Raw genomic sequence first — 20,994 nt, forward strand, 5'->3', positions numbered from 1 at the left:
AGTATGTAGTCTTTGACGCTCTGGAAGACAACAATTGAATCTCAAAAGACTTGATACAAGCTTTTATTAGGCCTCAGACTTTCTTCTTAAAAGAAATTTTAAGAAAAAGCCACATGAAAGAATTCAGCTAAGAAACAACAACAAATGAGTCTTTCCCATTTGACACTATTGCAGTATTAATGTACTTTTTTTGTGTGCGATAACCAATCATTTGTTATGCCATGAAGACTTTAGTGACCCTTTACACCAGACAGAAAGTTGGTGAAGCGAATATGTTTTGAAAGTGGATAACATTTCACATGTTCCACTTTATTGTTTGTTGAAATCATGATTCTCATCAATCTTTTCTTTTTACATGTTTGTATCAGGAGGCTGTTGCACCTTAACGATGACATCATACAAATGACCCTTAACTTCTTTAATCTGGTAATGCTTCACAATAACCAACATAATACAGTGCAGACTGAGTCACAGTTCGTTTGACTTTTTTTTTTTTCACAGCTCTGAATTAAATTGTACTTTTTTTTTTAAAGCCACAATGCTTCAATTGGAGGTACTGGCTGAGCTACATTCAAAACAAAACATAAAATATTTACGACTTTCTTAAGGCCATATAAATTACAGATCACATATATAATTGATCTAAAGGTTTTTTGTTGTTGTTGACTGCTCCAAATCTGTCTTGCTGCCCGCAGGGGGCTATTTATTTACATTAAAGTTCAATGTGCCTTTAAAGACTTCTCCAAAGGCAATGTTGTGGCTTAGAATAAATCTGCAGCCCTTTGTTCCGAGGAGTTCATTCGCAGTATTTGGAAAGAGACTATCACAAGTATACGATGCCTATAAAAATTATTCAACCCCACCCTTGTTTTTTTATGTTTATTGCTATTGTAAATTGTTATTTATTTAAACTTACTGTCAAACATATGTTTTACAGTATCACGTAATTAAATGTGTTGTTCAGGTTGTCATGTTTTTATCATTTTATTAATTTATCATTTGTGAGTCAAGGTTGTAAAATAAGACAACCAGAATAGGTCCAAGGGTTATGACAACTTTTTAAAGGCACCCAGTTTTCCAGGAAGTTGACTATGTTACTCATCAAATATATTATACTATTTCATTCAGAAACGATTTTTTTTTTTTTAAAAGACAAGCACATTCAGTGTCCGGTAGGATGGGACGGAAGCTACTTGGTGTGTGGATTAATCAGTTTCAATATCATTTCATTCACCCATGGTAAAGGAGTGTTCACGTGTCATATCTTATTGCTTAGATTGTGTAATAGGCTCAAATCGAAGTATATTTCTTAACAGTTGTAAACATGTAACACCTGATTAGGTCAAGTAAAACTGAGGTCATAACTAAACTATACACTCTCAATCCAATGTAATATTACAGACTAATATTGTTTGTAAAGATATTACAATGAATTGTATCATTACAGTGAGGGTTGAACCGCTTGATGTGAGCAGTCAGAACTGGGAATATGACAGGCATGGCGGTCTTGATTGCATTTTTTGTCATGTTTGTGTTGCTTTATAGATTTCAACATCTGGCCTGTCCAAACATTGTCCCCTCCACAATTTGTTTACGAGTATAGGTCTATCCAGTTTTAGGAGGACATTTTTTAATGATACGTTGGAAGTGTTTTTGATTCTCAGTATCCTCCACGTTTCCTATCCAGAGGTGGAATGTAGAAGGACTTGAAAGCTGCGCGGTGTGACTCATCCCGGGGCTGTGAAGAGAGGAAAAGAACGACAAATCAAAGCCCTGAATGAAAGCGCTATGAAGGCACTTGTTTAGTTACATTAATGTGACGGTTCTTTTTTGATACGCAAGACAAACCTGTCAGCTGTGTTTGAACTTAAGTTTCCCAGTGCCCTGGACAGATGTGACTCAACCTAAATGACTGAATGATTCAAACATGTAAAAAGCCAGATGTCTGCGTAGCACTCCTGAGTTTACCTTCGCCAACCTTGACTGGCACTTTTTCGACGTGATGGTTGGCAGAGTGCCTCGGTGGGTAAATGCAGGCATAGTGGAGACTGGGAAGGAGGTCTGTGATCCGGGCACAACCATGTTGATCTTGGGTAGCTCTGTGGGATTATGAGGCACGTTCCGTCGGATTAGGGGCTCCACGACATGTTTCATGTTGTGCTGGAGAGGGAGGAAGTATTGGACGGTACCAGTTGTATTCAGATTCATTTAGACTCATTGGCTTCAGACATTTCACTTCAGTTGACTTGAACATCAACTTACGCTTATTAAAGGGGTTTGCCTTGTGTGTCTTCCTCTCAGCTGTTTGCCGAGTCTGGCTGGGCGCCAGATGTGGTCTAAGTAGTTGTGTGTCCCGCCACTCTCTAGTCCCTCCATAGTCTCAGATACTCTCTGAAAAGTCTCGGCTTTCTTCTCCGCCTGCCTGGGAGGGGGGCGAGGGAGGAGAAAAGATCAGCAAGATTTCTAATCACAAATGACAGGATAGGAGTATTTACATTTAAATGAAAGTTCTTTGTCTCCAGCAGGCCTGGCAATTGTATCATTCAAATTTGATTTAGTATGTTGCAATTGATTGTTATTTGCAAGGTTTACCTGGTTTCCCTAAAGTATGTGTGCCGCAGGGCTGTTTCTGCAGTAATGCGTTCATCGGGGTCGTAGGCGAGCATCTGATAGAGTAGTGACAGAGCTGGAGGCGGGCAGCGAGGGACCAACCGCGAGATACCGCTGCCTTTTTTAGGGGGGAAGTTGAAATGCATCGCTCGAGACCTGCCAGACAACAAGAAACCATAAGAAGTTTTGGTTTTCTAAGCACATAAAAAAATATATATATATATATATATATATATATATATATATATATATATTCACCATGAATGTCACAAAGATGCACACGCTTCAAACAACCCATTAAAAGGAGGAACACCTACTGCTTTAACTTTTGGAGAATACTTGGATCTGGTGTCCCCAACACGTCATGGATCTTGGCAACTTGGTCCAACTCATTGGTTCCAGGGAAGAGTGGACTCAAACTGAAACATACAAGTATCTGACTGCCACAACAATACATTTGCATAGCATTTGTTTATGCCTGGCGGTGGCAGACAGGATCGATCAAATGGAGCGAAGAATAACTGAATGCAGACATTGGTAACATTGTATTTGCACATGTGATCAAGGACAACTTGAGATAAATGTGTATGACGTGTATGAAGAGTATTCCTCTACTGTTATTAACTCATGAACTGTCCTGTGGGTGTTACAGATGAGATGTGCCCTTTCCCTGCAGAAGTACCTCATGATCTCAAAGAAGACACAACCAGCACTCCACATGTCCATCTTTAAGCCATAGTAGCCATCAGTGAGGAGGCACTCGGGGGCTCTGTACCAGCGCGTGGAGATGTACTCCGTATGCGGGGGCTTGGAGTACACGCTCCGACATGAGCCAAAGTCGCCAAGCTTCAGACCATTTTGCTGCAATTTGTACAAATTAATTTTTTTTGTATGAACTTATTTTTGTTATTTTCATCACTGTTAAAGCAAATTGTGATAATGATGCAGCTCACTTTGATGAGAATGTTTTCTGGCTTCACATCTCTGTGAAAGATCCCGCAGCTGTAATCACAAGAAAAGAAAAACAGGACATGAAAAAGGAAAACGATCTCAACATAGTTATTAATGTTTTGTTTTCGTTTACTGTTCCGTGTGACCCGAGGTGTTTTCATAACTACCTGTGCATGTGTTCAAGTGACTTGCAAAGCTGGTACATGTAGTTCTTTACTGTATTATCAGGCAGTGGTGTTTGTCTTCCTGTAAATGATGAAGAAGCGCTGTAAGCCCCATAATTCCCCCAAAGGTTTGCAGAAAGACCACTGTACACCTTCACGTTCCCATTCAGCCTTATAATTATTTATTACATGCTTGCACTCGGTAATACTTGCAGACTTACCTTGTATGAACTCATAGATGTTCATCTCCATCAGCTCACAAATCAAAGACACAGTTCCAGTTTCTTTGTCACTGAAACATTGTGTGTTAGATTAATATGACACACCACGTGAAACTAGGTTGAGGCAATACAATAACTTCATATTAGACAACTCTCGACTACTCACAAAATCAGTTCATGTAGCTGGATGATATTTGCATGAGGGCTCAGTCTCTTCATTGCCTGGACTTCCCGCAGATTGTTGGCCTGCTCCAGACTTGATGACAGATGACATGTGCACTTTTAATTTGACAGACGTAAACATGTATTATGATTAAATGTAAAGTAAAATAACTGCATCAAATAAATAAACAATATAAATGGACAATGTAGACAAGATAAATGGCTTATTTAAATGAAAAGGTTCATGCTAAAAACCATTGCACTGACAACTTAAATTTCATCCAGAGACATCTATTGTTACCTCATCACTACAAGTTCAAAGGCAGAGTAAGTTGACATCTCAGAGGACACTTAAGTTAATCTTCTGACTCATGTTACAGGTGTCCATAATAGAGTATGGTCAAATGCACCAATGAGTGCCTATGCACAGGACATGTTGTAGAATACATACCTGTTTATGGTCTGCTTCATGGTTTTACATGCGTAGAACTTCCCATCTTTTAGGCTCTGAGTTTTCAACACCTCTGAAAATGTGCCTTCCCCAATTTTCTTGATTGTTTTGTAGCCTGCACGAATAAAAAAAAAGAAGCAAAAAGACTGATTAAAGAGGAAATGATTAGGGAATACGCAACTTAAATATTACAAATGAATATCTGGTGAAACTATTTCATCGATTGTTTGGTCTTCAAAATGTCAGAACATACTGGAAAAAAAGGACCATCTTGATTTCCAAGAACCCAAAACTGACAACAAACAAACAACAAAAAACAACAACTAAAGGTCACAACGTCAATGGTCAAAAGCACGTATGTGTTTAGTTATTTTCTTAAGAGACGCACTGAAGCCATAGCTAAGCTACTCCAGAGGTTAAACAGCTGGCGAGGGCACTCTTTGGAGAGAAAGCTCAACGTGCCTGATGTCTGGTGTGTGACAGACCATCGCGCTCCTCCGCCCTGAACAGGTCGCGTTAAGTCACAACTTACAATTCATTCCTTTGTGTCTCAGCCGCCGCGTGCACGTCGAGTATTCACACCACGCGCATCTGGACAGCACATGTCAACGGGGTTTTAAATCTACGGATATTTTGTTTTTTGCGCATCGAAGAGTCAAAAGGACCCGAAACTCTCCGTTCGGGTGCTAGCTTAGCCCCGCTAGCCTCGCGATGGTAGCCTAGCCCTGTTAGCTGACCGTCGCCTTGGTAACGGAGCACGCCTTCGCCCTCCGCTCTGACCCGAGGAGGGAACTGGAAACTCCAGTTGAACGTTTGACTCTCTCCCGTCGCACCGCTTAAAACAATGGAATTCAGAAAGCAACAACGCAGCACAACATGCCCTGCCATGTATGACAAGAAAAAGAAGGGAACAAAAAGCCTGTCAAGCCTTTTTATTCGCCGCAGGCCCACATATTTGACGCGACGATGTTTCTAACAGATGCACAATGTACCGCCTTACCTTTCTTCCAGAGGTGGGTCCTGGCCGTCAGGTCGGGTGTCTTTTCATTAGACTGCGGATTGTTGTTCTGCATATCAACATTTAGCGGGCCCCTTTTGTTCCGATCGATGTTAGGTGGTGTTTTGCATGCATTTCGTATGCTCGCCCGGTTTTTCAGGCCAATAAGCCAGTTTGAGTAGTGCATCATTCGCGCACTTTAAATGCTCTATAGCCGACCATGAGCGGGCACTAATGTAGAAACGGTCCACCGGTCCACCGCGTTCATGTCATAGCACAACGTTACCAAGCACCAGTGTCTCCCATTCACAATCAATGCATTCTATTCGCTCATGTCTGGTGTGTGGAAAAGGCGTGGACCTGCTCTTTTTTGCTCCACCTCGGCTTCCGTAAAAACTCGTCACTTGTGCGCATGTCCAGTAGTCCCTTGCGTGTTTTCCCTGCTGAGACAGCTGCTAGAAATGTGAATTCCTCAGTGTTTCTAATTGTAGTCCGTCTTTTCGGTCAGCATGAAAACAAGATTCACCACCGTGGATATCAGGGCAGTTATTGCCGAGATCAGTGCTAAGTAGGTGATACGTGTTATGACTCCCAGCCGAGTGGCTAAGCTAACCACCGGTAATGTGGATGTGTCCACAAATGTTGATCCTGCGTGTGTTCTTTCACAGCTACCTTGGCATGAGAGTAAACAACGTGTATGACATCGACACCAAGACGTATCTGATCCGTCTGCAAAAGTAAGGACAGTTTGAACAACTTTCTCCACAAGTGTAATGGTGTTTCGTAACGCTCTTCAGTAAAGTAGCAGAGCCCAGTCACTGTTAATTTATTAGCGCACCATGTGCTTCGTATGCTAAATCTAAATCTGCTCATTATACAATAGCTGTCATATAAATGTGACGTGAAACGTATTTTCCCGAAAAAAGTAAGGGAGGCGAACTATCATGTGGCATGAAACGGAAGTAACGCACCTTCAAAATGAAAAAAACAACTCCAATAAATATACTTTGTTATAGTATTCCACCACTTTCAGTCACGATGTATAACTCTGTGTCACATCTTTAATAACTCAATACATATACTTGGTTATATTTCACCACTTTCAGTCACGATGTATAAGTCGGTGTCACATCTTTAATAACTCAATAAATATACTTGATTATATTTCACCACTTTCAGTCACGATGTATAACTCGGTGTCACATCTTTAATAACTCAATACATATACTTGGTTATATTCCACCACTTTCAGTCATGATGTATAACTCGGTGTCACATCTTTGTCTCAGGCCTGACTGCAAAGCTATCCTCCTGATTGAGTCTGGGACCCGGATTCACTCCACAGACTTTGAATGGCCCAAGAACATGATGCCTTCGGGCTTTGCGATGAAAGTAAGATATAAAAATAAAAAAAAGATGAATTCACTGATAATTCCACATTGTTTCATTGAAGTCCAGTGTGATGAACCAGAAAGTTTGACATGTTTTTTTCCTAGCCATAAACGGATGTGATATGCCAATATCAAGAACCAGGTTCTCGTTATTGTGATGTTTCTGTGTTTGCTTATTTCTGTGTAAGTTGTGATAAAACGGAATGTTTAAAGCCACTTTCTCCGTAGTGTCGAAAACACCTCAAGTCCCGGCGGTTGACCCAGGTTAAGCAGCTTGGGATTGACAGAATTGTTGACATCCAGTTTGGCTCAGATGAGGCTGCCTACCACTTGATTATTGAACTGTATGACAGGGTGAGAAAACATTGTGAGATGCATATATCAAACTTATGATCTTCTCAGTCTGGATCCAGAACATGACATTAATACACGTGTTTGTGTACGTGTGTGCATTTGTTGGTTTGTCCATATCCTTCTTCAGGGTAACGTCATTCTCACAGACTATGAGTACACCATCCTGAACCTACTGAGGTTTCGTACAGCGGACGCAGAAGATGTTAAGATTGCCGTAAGAGAGCGGTACCCTGTGGAGAACGCCCGACCCCCTGAACCTCTCTTCAGTTTAGACCGGTAACACCAGCTTTACCTGTACTTGTTGAGTTTGTGGACTAGATGGACTTCCATCAGAATTCAATAAACATGTATTACTCTTAACCAGTGAAAACATAATTATATCCTATTACTTTTTTTGTAGACTGACTGAAATCCTCAGCAAAGCACCGAATGGAGACCAAGTTAAAAGGGTCCTGAACCCTCACCTTCGTAAGTAGCAAGGCAACAGTTCTGAAATGTTGAACTGAAGCAGACACATTCAAGGTTAAATGTATTATATATATATATATATATATATATATATATATATATATATATATATATATATATATATATATATATATTATCATGTAAATGAACAAACTGAACTTTGTTTTGTGTCTTTTCCGAACGCACCTCCAGCTTATGGAGCGACTCTGATAGAACACAGTTTGATAGAGGCCGGACTGCCGGGCTCGGTCAAAGTTGACGGTCAAGTGGATGCAGGTATTAATAAATACAGGTCACTGGTTTATGGTTAATTGCCGTAACAGACCAGTGGATGTAGTGGGTCTAGTTTACGATTTTAGATTTTTTTTATTTGTAATGTTTTCTGTAAATAAATCTAGCATTTTTTCTGGCTGCTTTTTCAGTTGCACCTAAAATCCTGGAAGCCCTGCAGATTGCAGAAACCTATATGGAAAAAACAGAACACTTCAGTGGCAAAGTAAGGGCTCTTTCATTAGCATTTAGTTCTTTGAAATTCTGTAATAGATTTGTTATAGTCACAAATGTTCTGCTCTGTTTAATTCAAGGGCTACATCATTCAAAAGAGTGAGAAGAAACCAAGCTTAACTCCTGACAAACCCAGTGAAGAACTGCTCACGTATGTCGGTTTTGTTTAACACACAATTTGTACCTATACCCACTTTTTTTCCAGCGTTTTGTATTTTATATATATTTGTTAATTCATTTACGTCAATGATGTTTTCTTTCAGATATGATGAATTCCACCCATTCCTCTTTGCCCAGCATAGAAAGAGCCCCTATTTGGAGTTTGATACTTTTGATAAGGTAACCATTGGCATGGCTGCTCCATCTATTATTTATTTATTTCTTGATGCCTTATTTATGAAATAATATTGATCCTTTCTTCTTTACAATGTGAATTCACACTTCTGGCATGACTGTTGTATGAATCCAATGTGGTCCTCTCGCTCAGGCAGTGGATGAGTTCTATTCCAAGATGGAGAGTCAGAGGATTGACATGAAGGCCTTGCAGCAGGAGAAACACGCGATGAAGAAGTTGGAAAATGTGAAGAGGGACCACGAGCAGAGGCTGGAGGCCTTGCACCAAACACAGGTCAGTATTACTGGAAACTTTTAGATGTGTCTGCTGTAAATGCTGCACAGAACGGCTCCTGCTCTCCCATCTTTATGTATTTGTGAAACAGGACTGTTGTTGGCGTTCAGAAGAATGAACAGAAACTTGCGAATGGACGTTCAGTCATTTCATCTCAACATTGCTGACATTCACACAGTCTTGTCTAATGTATTGCAGGAGGTGGACAGAATAAAGGGCGAGCTGGTGGAGATGAACATGCCTGTGGTAGAGAGGGCGCTGCAGGTGGTGCGCAGTGCACTGGCCAATCAGGTGGACTGGACTGAGATCGGCATTATCGTCAAAGAGGCTCAGGCTGCTGGTGACCCGGTGGCCTGCGCCATCAAGGAGCTGAAGCTGCAGACCAACCATATCACCATGCTTTTAAAGTGAGAAGTTATGAGACAGAAACTTGAAAGCCCGCAGACCGCTCTTGATTGTTGTTACACCATTTGTATCCTTTTTTTTTTTTTCATCTAGGAATCCATATATTTCTGAGGAAGACCAAGCAGAGGAAGAGAAAAAAGATGCGGTGGAGGAGAAAGGGAAGAAAAACAAAAATAAAGACAAAGGACAGAAAAAGTTGCAAAGGAACAAGCCAACATTAGTAGATGTGGATCTTGGCCTGTCGGCTTATGCCAATGCCAAAAAGTAAGTGTACATGTATTCTTTTAGACATAGAATTAGGCGTTCTGTGGTGGTGTTTTTACATCTGATGGACCCTGTCACTGTGATTTTTAGGTACTATGACTTCAAACGCAGTGCTGAAAAGAAAGAACATAAAACTATGGAAGCGGCAGGAAAGGTAAGAAAGCTGTTTTACTCACTCCGGTTAACGGCAACGAACACATTGTTTATAACCACTTGCAAGTCATCACACTCTTTTTGTATACTGTTAAATGTTCTTCAACTTTCATGTCATTCAAGGCTATGAAATCTGCCGAGAAAAAAACCCAGCAAACACTGAAAGAGGTGCAGACTGTGACCACCATTCAGAAGGCCAGGAAAGTCTACTGGTAAGTCTCTCACAACCAACTGTGCCGAATACACATTCAGACTCTGATACAGTACTTTTACATGCACGCGACGAGCAGTGGAGCCTTTCATCCATTTCTCTCCTCTTGGCAGGTTTGAGAAGTTTTTGTGGTTCATCAGCTCGGAGAACTATCTCATCATCGCAGGAAGGGATCAGCAGCAGAACGAGATGATTGTCAAACGCTACCTCCGTGCGGGTAATGAATTAACTTATATACTCTTTACCTTTTTAAAAAGTTCCTCCAAACTGGAGCTGTTTATCCCCTAATTTGTGCCATTTTACAGGTGATATTTATATTCATGCCGACCTCCATGGAGCGACTAGCTGTGTCATCAAAAACCCCTCAGGTAAACCTGCGCATTTCCATCCTCTATTGGACCTGAGGCTTTCAGTTCGTGAACATACTTGATTTGACTTGTTCCACGTTGTCTCTGCCCGCTTCTCTTCCGGGCTGCAGGTGTCCCCGTCCCTCCTCGTACCCTGACAGAAGCTGGCACGATGTCTGTGTGCTACAGTGCTGCTTGGGATGCCAAGATCATCACCAGTGCTTGGTGGGTTCATCATCATCAGGTGAGTCAATATCCGGCAACTGAATTTGCCAGCTTTTCATGTTTTATTATTTTTATAGATTCGTATTTGTATCTCTTGAACACTGAATACTGATACAGTTTTATATATATACTTATGTAGTATATAAAATACAATGTATTAGACAAAATGATGTATGGAGAATTATGTACTTTACCATGTTCCATACTTTTAAAATGAAATGACTGGTTCAAAGGGGTTGCTAGAGCTCTGGTTAAAACAAAGCAGCATGTTTTCTGCTAACAAGCCAAGAGCCAAAGTATATGTTCATGTGTTTGCCGTTTCTTTATTATCATCATCATATTGTACAAGTGTGATTGTCCTGTAACACAACATGACTCACCTTAACCTTTAAAGTACCCTGTGGAGTTTTATTGTAAACCGTTATATTCACATTCAGTATTCTGATCAGACTCATTGTGTGTATCGTCTAATATATGTGATTAGTGCACATCCATCCTCGGCAAACATTTTCAAAGCTTTTTTATTTTTTATTCTTAATTGTGCATTGTTTACAGTCCATATTTACCTACCTTTTATGGTCTATTGTTACATTCCTTACGGTGTTACATACTTATGGTGTTCATATACTAGTGGCAATAAATGACAGGTATAAAGTGTGTTATCAGACATGACGAGATTAAAACAGACTACAAGCAGAAAAATGCTTAAATCATGACATTGATATAGTAAAAATGTTGGCATTATTTCACATCAATTAGCACGGATATCTTTAATCTGTGTTCAGGTGTCTAAGACGGCTCCCACTGGAGAGTACCTGACCACTGGAAGTTTCATGATCAGAGGTATGACACACTCACATTTAAAGTGTCTACATTTTCTAAAGCACCAGAGGAACATGTGAGAAGTGTAACTGCTAATGTCGGCATCTAGCGGAGGACCTAACATTTGACATATTGCTCTCCAGGAAAGAAAAACTTTCTGCCACCCTCTTACTTGATTATGGGCTTCGGATTTCTCTTCAAGGTAAATACAAATCGTGAGCAGTGAGTCTCAATCCTGTGAAACATTTCGGTTTCACGCTCGTCTCTGTGCAGGTCGACGAGCAGAGTCTGTTTCGGCACCGAGGGGAGAGAAAGGTGAAGACCATAGAGGAGGACATGCAGGATGTCGCATCGAGAGCTGCCGAGCTGTTGGTGGAGGAAGAAGAGCTGATAGGTAGCGGACACACAAGGAATGACCTAAGTTACTGCCAATGCAACAACAACAACCGGGTGTTGTGGCTAACTCTGTGGCTTTGCAGGTGATGACAGCAGTAATGAAGATCCGGAGGAGGAAAGAGAGGCAGGAGATGGAGGGGTGAAAAAGATGACTAAAAAGGTGGTTGGGGGGGATGATGGTGCGAGTGCAGAACTTGCCGCTGTTCCTGAAGAGGACAACTTGGAGGCAGAGAAGAGTGGAGAGGAAGACCACGAGGAGGAAAAGGAGCTGAAGAATGAGCAGAGCGAAGAATTCAGCTTTCCGGATACAACCATCTCCCTGTCTCATTTACAGCCCAGCAGGTAAAGTCACCGTTACAATACGTTCCTAATGGTTCAATCATTGCACAGAACAATGGATGGTACTTAATGAGTCTCTGCTTATTTCTAGAAATACTCAGAACCCAGGTTTCAAAAAGGATCCGAGCACTCAGGTAATTTGCCACATCGAGTTTTGGGTCATCTGTTATATTGATGTTTTTCTTCTTTCATTCAATAATGATCAGAGACAATGAGTATAATAATCCAGACTCACAAAGTGTTGTCATCAATTTTTACCCTGAATACCATTTTTGATTCTGAATTTGTTTGTTTTCCTGTCCAGAAAAGCGGCCTTTGATTATTATTTAACCACAACGGTGCAATTGGGCTTTAAATATGTTGGGTAGCTGTTAGATTGAAGATGTTTTAAACTGTGATTCGTCATTCCATAGTATGAATTACAATCAATTCTGTTACGTTTTAAGAATAGCTTTGCTCCAGCAACACACCTGAACAGTCCATCTTGTTGTGGGCATCGGTGTGCACTTGAATCAGGAACCTGTTCCTCTTAAATCTGCACACATTGTCACGTCCTGCTTCCCTTTCAAATGACTGGTGATTTCTTCTGCATCCCACTTCATACTCATGTTGATTCATTAATTTCTCCTCAGGCTGAGGTAGACTCACATGGGAGGGAACACGTGACTGCGAAGAAAAGAAGGTAATTGAATGAACATAAACTTACATTCAACATGTACTTCTTCCTGTTAAGCTCCTCCCACAAATTTCAGCAACAGATAAGTGTTGAGACATTTGGTTAGTTTATGAAAATATACGTAAATTGTTATGTAAAGTACTTTATTTAATTAATATGTCTCTAATCGTCCAGTCAGTGATGCAATCAGGTGTTTTTGTCTTTCCCACTAGAGAAGACAAGAAGCAGAAAAAGGAAGATTGCGACAGTGAAGAGAAGACTGAGATTCCGTCTGCTGCATCAGCAGCTGATCAGGGATCCAAAGGTGGAGCAGGTCCCTCCCAGCAGCCACCGAAGAGAGGTCAACGGGTGAGAGGAGTTTGATACGATAGGATGTTCTGTTCTGGGATCAACATGTAGTACAACTCCAACAAAGCAAGACATACACTACAAAGGGATTAGGAGGCAAACACCAGTATATTTATTACAATTTGGAGTAGAAACATTTTTCTTTTCATAATCTACTAATTGAAGGCTGTGATTTTTTTACCTATTGTAATACATGTCATAGTGTGTTTATTTAATGACTGATCCGATACTTCAATCTGTGTTGTTTTTGTGCGTATTCTTTCCCTGTTGTCACTGCAGAACAAGTTAAAGAAGATCAAAGAGAAGTACAAAGACCAGGATGAGGAGGACAGGGAGCTGAGGATGCAGCTGCTTGGGGTGAGGATGAATACAAAACTACCCTCTGCGCAGTCATCACTATGTTCTGTCCAGTGACACCGCCATCACGCCAGCTGTAACAATTGTAGTAGTAACTGCAACTCTGGTCAACACAGTTGTCATGTGCACAGTCCTTGAGACGGACGCAATGAATAACGGTGTGAACGCTTTTTTCTTCCGTAGTCAGCTGGTTCCGCTAAGGAAGAGAAGGATAAGGGGAAGAAAGGAAAGAAGGGGAAAGGGAAGGGGAAAGACGAAGCCGCCAAGAAACCAGCCCCTCAGAAACCACCCCCGAAACCTCGTATTGAGGAGATTGCAGCAAAGAAACCAGAGCAGGCAGTAGCAGTGGAGGGTGATGAGGAGAGACCGCCTGGAGAGGAGGGAGGTCCAGCTGAACAGGAGGACAAGGTACGAGACACGATGAAGATCCAGTACCAGCGTCTGAAATGTACTACGTGTGTGGTGATGTTAACAAAGCTACCTGCCAACTTGGTTTTGTATACGTTTTTTAAATGGTGTTCTCTCCTTCAGGAAGATGAGGTGGACCAGGACAACCCCGGAGCAGAGGTGGGTTCTTAATGTGAACTTTTAACTTTGGATAAATACTTCTTACAGTTAATAGAAACCTTTATTTCCTCTACGGAAAGAGACAGTGTGCAGGATTTGGTGGTGTAGTGGCAGATTGCAACCAGCCAAATAGCCCTCCGCTCCCTCCTCCCTTTCCAAGTCTGCGGTCGCGTGAGACACCGAATGCAAAGTCAGGTGCTGCTGTACCACGGTTTCAATACACCGGCTTACGTTTGGAGTAGTCTCACAATTGTAAACTTTGGTGCCCTGAAGGTGACTACAAACTCCAAAGGCTCTCGCCAGAGCCGGTATTGGGTTTGTCCATTCTGCCTGAGTGTGGAAACATGGCGGTGCACCACGGCAGACAGTGTGAAGAGGACCCGCTCGCTATGTAGATATGAAGGGGTCATTCTAAACTAACAAAAACACAACGATTCTTAGTTTCAGGTGATTATATTTATATATAATTCCTGTGAATGGATCCCCCAAAATGCCCCTTAACGCACCAGTAAGTTGACAACTGCATTAGGTACACTTTGGTTTTCCTCTGTGCCCCAGGAAGCAGAGAATCTGCTCACCTCTCTGTCGGGCCAGCCTCATCCTGAAGATGTGCTGCTGTTTGCTGTGCCAGTCTGTGCTCCATACACGGCCCTTTCCAACTACAAGTATGTGCAATTAACCTTTCAGTGTTTAAGAGACAAAGGAAGCTTGCCGGGGCTAAATACGTTTGTTTTTGTTAACAGACACAAGGTGAAATTGACACCAGGTGCTCAGAAGAAAGGGAAAGGTAAGAATATTGATCCATTCTAATATTCAGAAAGTCTTTGCTGAATTTTTTTTTAACATGGTAAATTATAGTTTTTAAAAATATATATTTTTGTTTGTACCAGCTGCACGTACTGCAGTGTTTAGCTTCATGAAAGCCAGAGATTCCTCAACCAGAGAGAAAGACCTGTTCCGCAGTGTCAAGGTAAAGAAGTTCAGTTTTTTTTATGACATTACTATAGTTTGATCTCAAATTTCATTTGTCATAGTATGTCAACAAAAGTATTGGTTAATCAAAAATCATGGTATGTCGAAAAAAATATTAGTGAATCTACTTGATGTTAACACGTATTGGTGAATGATTTAGTATTAGAAAAAAATAATCTGCACTTGATAATCAAATAATTATTGATCAAGCTTGCTTATTAAAATGATTTGTAGCTTGTGTGATTGCATGTAGAATAGCGTTGGGATTTGGACCAAATAAGAACTTTGAAGTCACTCAGTTTGTTTTTCTTAATTTTACAATTCAAACGGTTTCCCCTCTGATGTCATCCTGTGTTGCAGGACACGGATCTATCCAGAAATATTCCAGGCAAAGTTAAAGTGTCTGCTCCAAACCTGCTGTCTGTCAAGAAGAAATAAGAGACAAATGAATACAGCTGTGGGACTTTGCCTGTTTCCAGCACGAGAGATCTGATCACAGTACCCTTGTCAGGAATAATTATTTTAAATATTGATTGTATTTGTTGACCAACCATTAGTTTGAAATGAAAACATGTAAATGAATAGTGCACAACTCACGGTATGTGTTTATTCTTTGAGTACGAATGGAAATTATGCATTGTTTTCTACAATAAAAAACACCAAGGGAACATTGTGCAAACCAGGCAAATACAAACAAAGCCCTACTGACATTAGGCATTCAGTGCAATGTGGCTCAACATCCAATACACTCGGCGTATTTAAGTTATTGATTAAACTAAATTAAAATGCTACCTGAGCCACTCGTGACCATTTTTAAAAGGCTTCAAAAGCCTCTTTCAGAATCAACACATTTCCACAAATATATAAATACATTTTTATATAAATAAAAATTAACATTTCTGTAACTTCAGAGAAGATAGTCTTGAGGAACAAAGCACTAGTTTTAGGTCTGTGAGAACTTATGCTAATGAAGATTTAGCAAACATCATGCCAAACGCAAGTTATAGCAATCTTTGAAGTTAAGACATTCGAGATGTAGTTGTATACATTTTTGAAGAAGACCAATGAAAACCTGCCATGTTTGTTTTAAAAGGACTAGAACTATTTCTTTTAAACTTGGAAAGGGAAGTCCTGCCCCCTTTCCAAACTGTATGTTTTCCCCACTAGCATCAGTAGCACACTGCATGTTCTCACAGGGTTTCTTTCAGTGGTCTTCATGAAAAGCTGATCATAAGAGCGAGGTTTTCTATCCATATAGAGTCCCAGTCTGCACTGGCTAGCGCCTTGTTTGAAACAAAGATGAAAATATATCGTTGTGGGCATTAAAAGGTCAAGTGTGTAGAATCTGTCTGGATCAAGCATGTCGGAGAACTACGGTGGCTGGGTGGAAAAGCAGAAAAAGCAAATGGCTTCATCGAGATCAAGTGTTTGGTTTGTCCAATCTGGGCTACTGTAGAAACATGGCAGCCGGCTCCATGAAAAGCACCCGCATGTAGATATGAATGGTTCATTGTAAGGGAACTCTTATTTTCAAGTAGATTGTACACCAAATTAAATATGCTTAGTAATATTATATTCCATTTGTCAAGAGATCTCTCAAAATGCTACACACTGTACCTTTAAACTTTCTGAAATCTTAAACACAGAAGCACACTGTACTTGCAGTTACTCAAATGAAGTTTTTGGATCCAGTACAGAAGTAGCAATCCACTTATCTTAGAACACAAATAAAAAACATATTTAAACTTTTCAGAAGGAGTAATGAAAGAAGCCCTGCTTCAAAAATAATCTTAGCAAGGAAATCAACATTAACCAACCCAAACTCACTGCCACTCCATGAAAGGTTATACTTGCTTTGTAAGAGTTTGACGCCTGTAAGTTAATAAAAAGATAAATAAACAGCTTTTAGGATCGACTAAACTGCAGAGAGACAGCCAGGACCCATTTCCAACAGCTCCACAGCTGTTCACTATTGCTTTTTATGGGTCCACACACATTAAACTAATGCTTCAATAGGACTACCTGCTTTGATAGTAAAACTCACATCATCCATACATACATACATACATATTCTCCTGTAATCCTCTGGACAAGACTGACGGCTTCCTCTACACCTAGGAGCCCAGGGTGTTGACGCGGGCCATTCTCTGTTTGAGGCTGTGCAGGAGGTGTTTAGGCAAGCAGTCCCAGTAACTAGACAAACGCTCCCTGTGCTGCAAAACGGCTTCCATACAGAAACTGGCAGGTGGGGAAAGGAAAATATGAGAACAAAATCATTTTATTAAAACATAGAAGACTCAACTTCAGATATAAAATAAATTCACACTCACCGAACTAGTGATTTGGGCTGAACGTTGAACACCAATAACTCGTTGCTGTGAGCCTGTCAAGTGAAAAAAAGGTTTAGATCAATTCAGTAGAAAAACATTTACTGTATGTTTACTGCATGTATATTAAGATATGGCTTACAGCTCTGTGATGAGACAACAGGTTGTTGGCACAGCCTCCAAATACAAACACCTCTCCATCAGGACCAGAGCACGCTGTGTGCCACAGTCTGAAAGACACACAGCACAATGTCAAGAATAGTCCACATACAATGCTTCCTCACAAACCCAAATGACTGGTCATCCCCTAGTCATTTCACTGAAACTTAAATGTGAACACTAATGTTTGTTAGCTTGTAGATTAAGATGTGGGGATTACCTCGGGCTCTCTGTGTGACTGTGTTTAAAAGGCTTCCATTCATTTTTGCTGACATAGTACAGCCAAGCGTCACCTGAAAAACAGATAACCGTTAAGACAAGCCCATCATTTTGAGGTGGCGAGGGATTATTTACTACTCCAGAACAAGTATCAGACTCACTCAGTGTCTCTCTGTCTGTGGTGAAACCTCCAAATAAGAAGATGTGGTCTGGTGACACAGGAGTGAAGGAGTGCCATGAACGGCCCACAGGACCCTGCTGGGGAACGCTCCTACAAGAGGGTCAGAGGGGACACAGTAGAGAGAATGCTCAAGGGTGAGTATGTTCAAAAGGAAAAAGTGAAGGAAAGATGGAACTTTTGATATTAAGCAATGTACAACTATTGCCTTCCACGATTATTCTGTGGATGGACCTACATGAATGACAAAAACACCACTTACATTTCATGCCACTCCCACGTGTCTAGGTCAATGTAGTACAAGTCATTTAGTCTGTAGTTCTGTGGACCAAAGGAAATAGAGATGAGAGTTGGGCTTAATCATTATTCATTTCACAGTAAACAGGTAGGTAACATCAACCATATGAAAATAATTCACAAAAAGGTTTAAGACATCCACATCTTGAATTCCTAGTTTTTATTTCCTTACCTTGTACCGTCCCCCAAACACATAGCCTCTGTTACCAACGGTGGCGCAAGCATGAGCTGCTCTGGGTGACGGGGTGTTTCCCTACATCAGGCCATACCAGAAAGAGAATAGGTCATTGCAAATATTTTTGTGTGTTCATTATAATATTCCTCAAGCAAAAATCTTATGAATGGATAGCGATAAGGACGTGCTAGCATGAGAGTGTTAAGCTTCGTGAGGTGAAATAGTTAGCGTCGTGCGTGTGCTTACCCTGGTGTTGGGCTGGCTCCAAGTAGATGTCTCCAGGTCCAGTATGTGGATGTGGTTGTTCCAGCCTCGTCCTGGGCTGTCCCACTGCAGCAGCAAACAAAAATACATCATCAAATGTCTTTACAGGAAATAAGACACTCCAGCTTGCTATGAAATACTTATATTTAAACTAATAAAGTTTAGAAATAAACAATGACAAAAGCAACTTTTTTTTGTTTACAGACCACAAGTGAAGACGATTCATCATATTCAAAGGTCCCTTGATGAGTTCCTTGTGCAGCATAGCCGTAGCCTCCAAAGAATATAAGTCTGTGGAAACAATACAGTAAAAAACTCAGTAAAAATGTATTTCCCCAAGACAAACAGCCAGTGACTACTCATGCATGTATTATTTTGTATTAACCACTCATACTATGGTTAATGTGATCCCATGGCTTAAACTTAATAGCCACATTAACATGTTCTGAACATACAGTCATCCCTTACCTATTTTTCTGAACCCAGCACCCAAGCTTATCCTTGCAGGATGGAGGAAGTCCTTTAAGATCCCTCATTTCCTCCCAAACAAGGCTTGTAGCTCTAAGGGGCAGACGATAGATCTGGAAATGCGCAGCACAAAATGCAGACATTCTGAAATATAATTACTAACAGTAGGCTGACCTGCTTCAAGTTCTTATGAATAAATAAACAATGATAAACAATCATTTTAGAAATATGTTTAATGTAACTGTAAGTTTACCCGGTTAGTGTTTCCCCTGGCGTGATGACCTCCAAATAAGTAGAGAACTCCATCAACACACACCCCACAGCTGCCTGACATGGATGTGTGCAGGTTGCCTCCAGCTACATGCTTCGTCCTGTGAACATTTGGGTGTTTTTTTATTTGTCTACTTTGCATGCAAATCACATAAATCCAGTGCTGAGGACAATGGCATCAATATGCAACTTAAACATAACAGCTATTACCATACTGCAGACTCCATGTTGTAAATCCAGATCTCATTTCTCGGCAAATACAAGTCAAAGAATCCATGGTTTTGAGCATTCTTGTAGAGAGGGAGAATGTATTCTTAAAAAAATGTGCAGTATAACATATGATATACTTACATATCCTACGATTTTAGGACATGTATCAAATAAATGTCTTACCTTATATCCACCCCAAACATACATGATGTTTCTGTCAATCACTGCTATATGACCACTGCGCTCAGCTGGGGTATCTAACTCAAACGACTCAGATGCTTCAGTGTCCAATGGCTGTTCATCCTCGACCTCTTCTTCTTCTTCCTCCTCCTCTTCCTCCTCCTCATCCATATCGTCATTGACCATCCAAGCAAACAGTCTCTCATCTTCATCTCTGTCTGAGTCATTGTCATCCTCCCCGGCTGGCAGATCTCCAATATCTTCCTCCATCTCCGCCATTCTCTCTGCCATGTCAGTCTCTCTTGTCTCCTGTCAGGTCAATAAAGCAAAAGAGAGAATCACGTTGGTTGTTGGCGATAGGAGTAACCGATGTAACCCCCGTTCTCACACACACTGTTCCAATAAACTAATAAAAACAAATGGGCAAAAAGAAAACCGCCCACATAAATATCAGTAGCTTACTTGTCGGTTGTTAGTTTACGAGAATGAACAATGTTCTTTCTGAGTAAGTTACAGAGTTTCTACACACATCAGATCCGGACCTTTAACTTTGAGCTCCACCTTTAGTCACTTTGTTCGTGACAGCTATCGTTAGCTAGCACAACGGCTGCTGTTGACCTACTTTGCTAGCTGAACTATGTAGCTTACTAAATCAATGTTATTGGTTAGCTTCGCTCTTGTGTTCAGACGTCGTCTCTCTGAAGGCCCAGACTAACTGACATATTTTATTTAAAGTGCCCTAAACTACTTCGCGTAACGCCGTTAGCTGCATAACGTTTGTGAACTCTACAGATAACTAGCAACGAGTCGGCGGAAGTAAGGCTCGACAATTAGTTATATTCGTCGCGTTGGTGTCGAAGATAACCTAGTTAAGTTACGTGTAATTGCAGCTCTTGGGTAAAGATTAATCGCACCTGTTGTTACCTTGTGTTGTCAAATGTGTGCCGTTCCTGCAAATTTGAAAAGCAGTATCCTACGCCATTTGTTTGAGGTCATCACAAGCATCCAGGGGGCACGACCGGAAGTTGTCGACCTCCCCGAGGCGCCATCTTGATGAGGTCGGAGTAAAACATAAAAGTAGACCTCATCAAAACAACCACAGCAGAGGTGGTATATACCTTTCTACCTCATGGGGTTTAACGCCTCCCCGGTCGTCGGAGCTTGTATTAAACAAGTTTAAATTACAGTCAAGTATTCAATAAAGACTCCCCCCAAAAAATTAACTTTACATAGGAAAGACCTTTACTTTGAAAATCCTGTGTCA

At 40.9% G+C, this 20,994-nt stretch overlaps 3 protein-coding genes across 5 annotated transcripts; 1 reads left to right on the forward strand and 2 right to left on the reverse strand.

Annotated features, from left to right (window-relative positions):
• Positions 1-78: 78 nt before the first annotated feature.
• LOC117725180 (MAPK/MAK/MRK overlapping kinase-like) lies at positions 79-5,947 on the reverse strand. 2 transcript variants are annotated; one of them, XM_034525195.1, is made up of 12 exons: positions 5,560-5,947; positions 4,560-4,674; positions 4,113-4,202; positions 3,947-4,017; positions 3,729-3,807; positions 3,564-3,612; positions 3,293-3,471; positions 2,928-3,029; positions 2,593-2,766; positions 2,263-2,422; positions 1,969-2,160; positions 79-1,738 (listed from the first exon to the last, which is right to left on the reverse strand). In XM_034525195.1, exons 1-12 carry the CDS (start codon positions 5,744-5,746, stop codon positions 1,661-1,663), a joined length of 1,476 nt encoding a protein of 491 aa, XP_034381086.1. In that variant the 5' UTR covers positions 5,747-5,947; the 3' UTR covers positions 79-1,660. The 2 variants fall into 2 exon arrangements, with proteins under 2 accessions (XP_034381086.1, XP_034381087.1); XM_034525196.1 differs by lacking the exon at positions 5,560-5,947 and adding an exon at positions 5,092-5,308.
• Positions 5,948-5,949: 2 nt separating this feature from the next.
• Positions 5,950-15,579, forward strand: LOC117725182 (nuclear export mediator factor Nemf-like). The gene is made up of 32 exons (XM_034525201.1): positions 5,950-6,124; positions 6,225-6,293; positions 6,846-6,948; positions 7,176-7,301; positions 7,429-7,577; positions 7,702-7,769; positions 7,962-8,045; positions 8,192-8,265; positions 8,354-8,424; positions 8,537-8,612; positions 8,761-8,901; positions 9,100-9,308; positions 9,400-9,570; positions 9,661-9,724; positions 9,847-9,935; positions 10,048-10,151; positions 10,240-10,302; positions 10,413-10,525; positions 11,292-11,349; positions 11,472-11,530; positions 11,602-11,722; positions 11,808-12,066; positions 12,155-12,197; positions 12,696-12,745; positions 12,952-13,087; positions 13,367-13,444; positions 13,628-13,852; positions 13,976-14,011; positions 14,570-14,676; positions 14,755-14,798; positions 14,902-14,981; positions 15,344-15,579. The coding sequence occupies exons 1-32, from the start codon at positions 6,066-6,068 to the stop codon at positions 15,419-15,421; spliced, it is 3,207 nt and encodes a 1,068-aa protein (XP_034381092.1). The 5' UTR covers positions 5,950-6,065; the 3' UTR covers positions 15,422-15,579.
• klhdc2 (kelch domain containing 2) lies at positions 15,564-20,786 on the reverse strand. Of its 2 annotated transcripts, none has more exons than XM_034525203.1 (14): positions 20,655-20,786; positions 19,734-20,039; positions 19,551-19,630; positions 19,324-19,441; positions 19,071-19,183; positions 18,809-18,893; positions 18,585-18,668; positions 18,336-18,416; positions 18,129-18,187; positions 17,850-17,959; positions 17,690-17,762; positions 17,453-17,540; positions 17,314-17,366; positions 15,564-17,221 (listed from the first exon to the last, which is right to left on the reverse strand). In XM_034525203.1, the coding sequence occupies exons 2-14, from the start codon at positions 20,019-20,021 to the stop codon at positions 17,098-17,100; spliced, it is 1,356 nt and encodes a 451-aa protein (XP_034381094.1). In that variant the 5' UTR covers positions 20,022-20,039; positions 20,655-20,786; the 3' UTR covers positions 15,564-17,097. The 2 variants fall into 2 exon arrangements, with proteins under 2 accessions (XP_034381094.1, XP_034381093.1); XM_034525202.1 differs by having other exon boundaries at positions 20,645-20,766.
• Between the last annotated feature and the right edge of the window lie 208 nt (positions 20,787-20,994).

The sequence above is a fragment of the Cyclopterus lumpus genome, chromosome 22, assembly GCF_009769545.1.
Source record: "Cyclopterus lumpus isolate fCycLum1 chromosome 22, fCycLum1.pri, whole genome shotgun sequence".
NCBI lineage: Eukaryota > Metazoa > Chordata > Actinopteri > Perciformes > Cyclopteridae > Cyclopterus > Cyclopterus lumpus.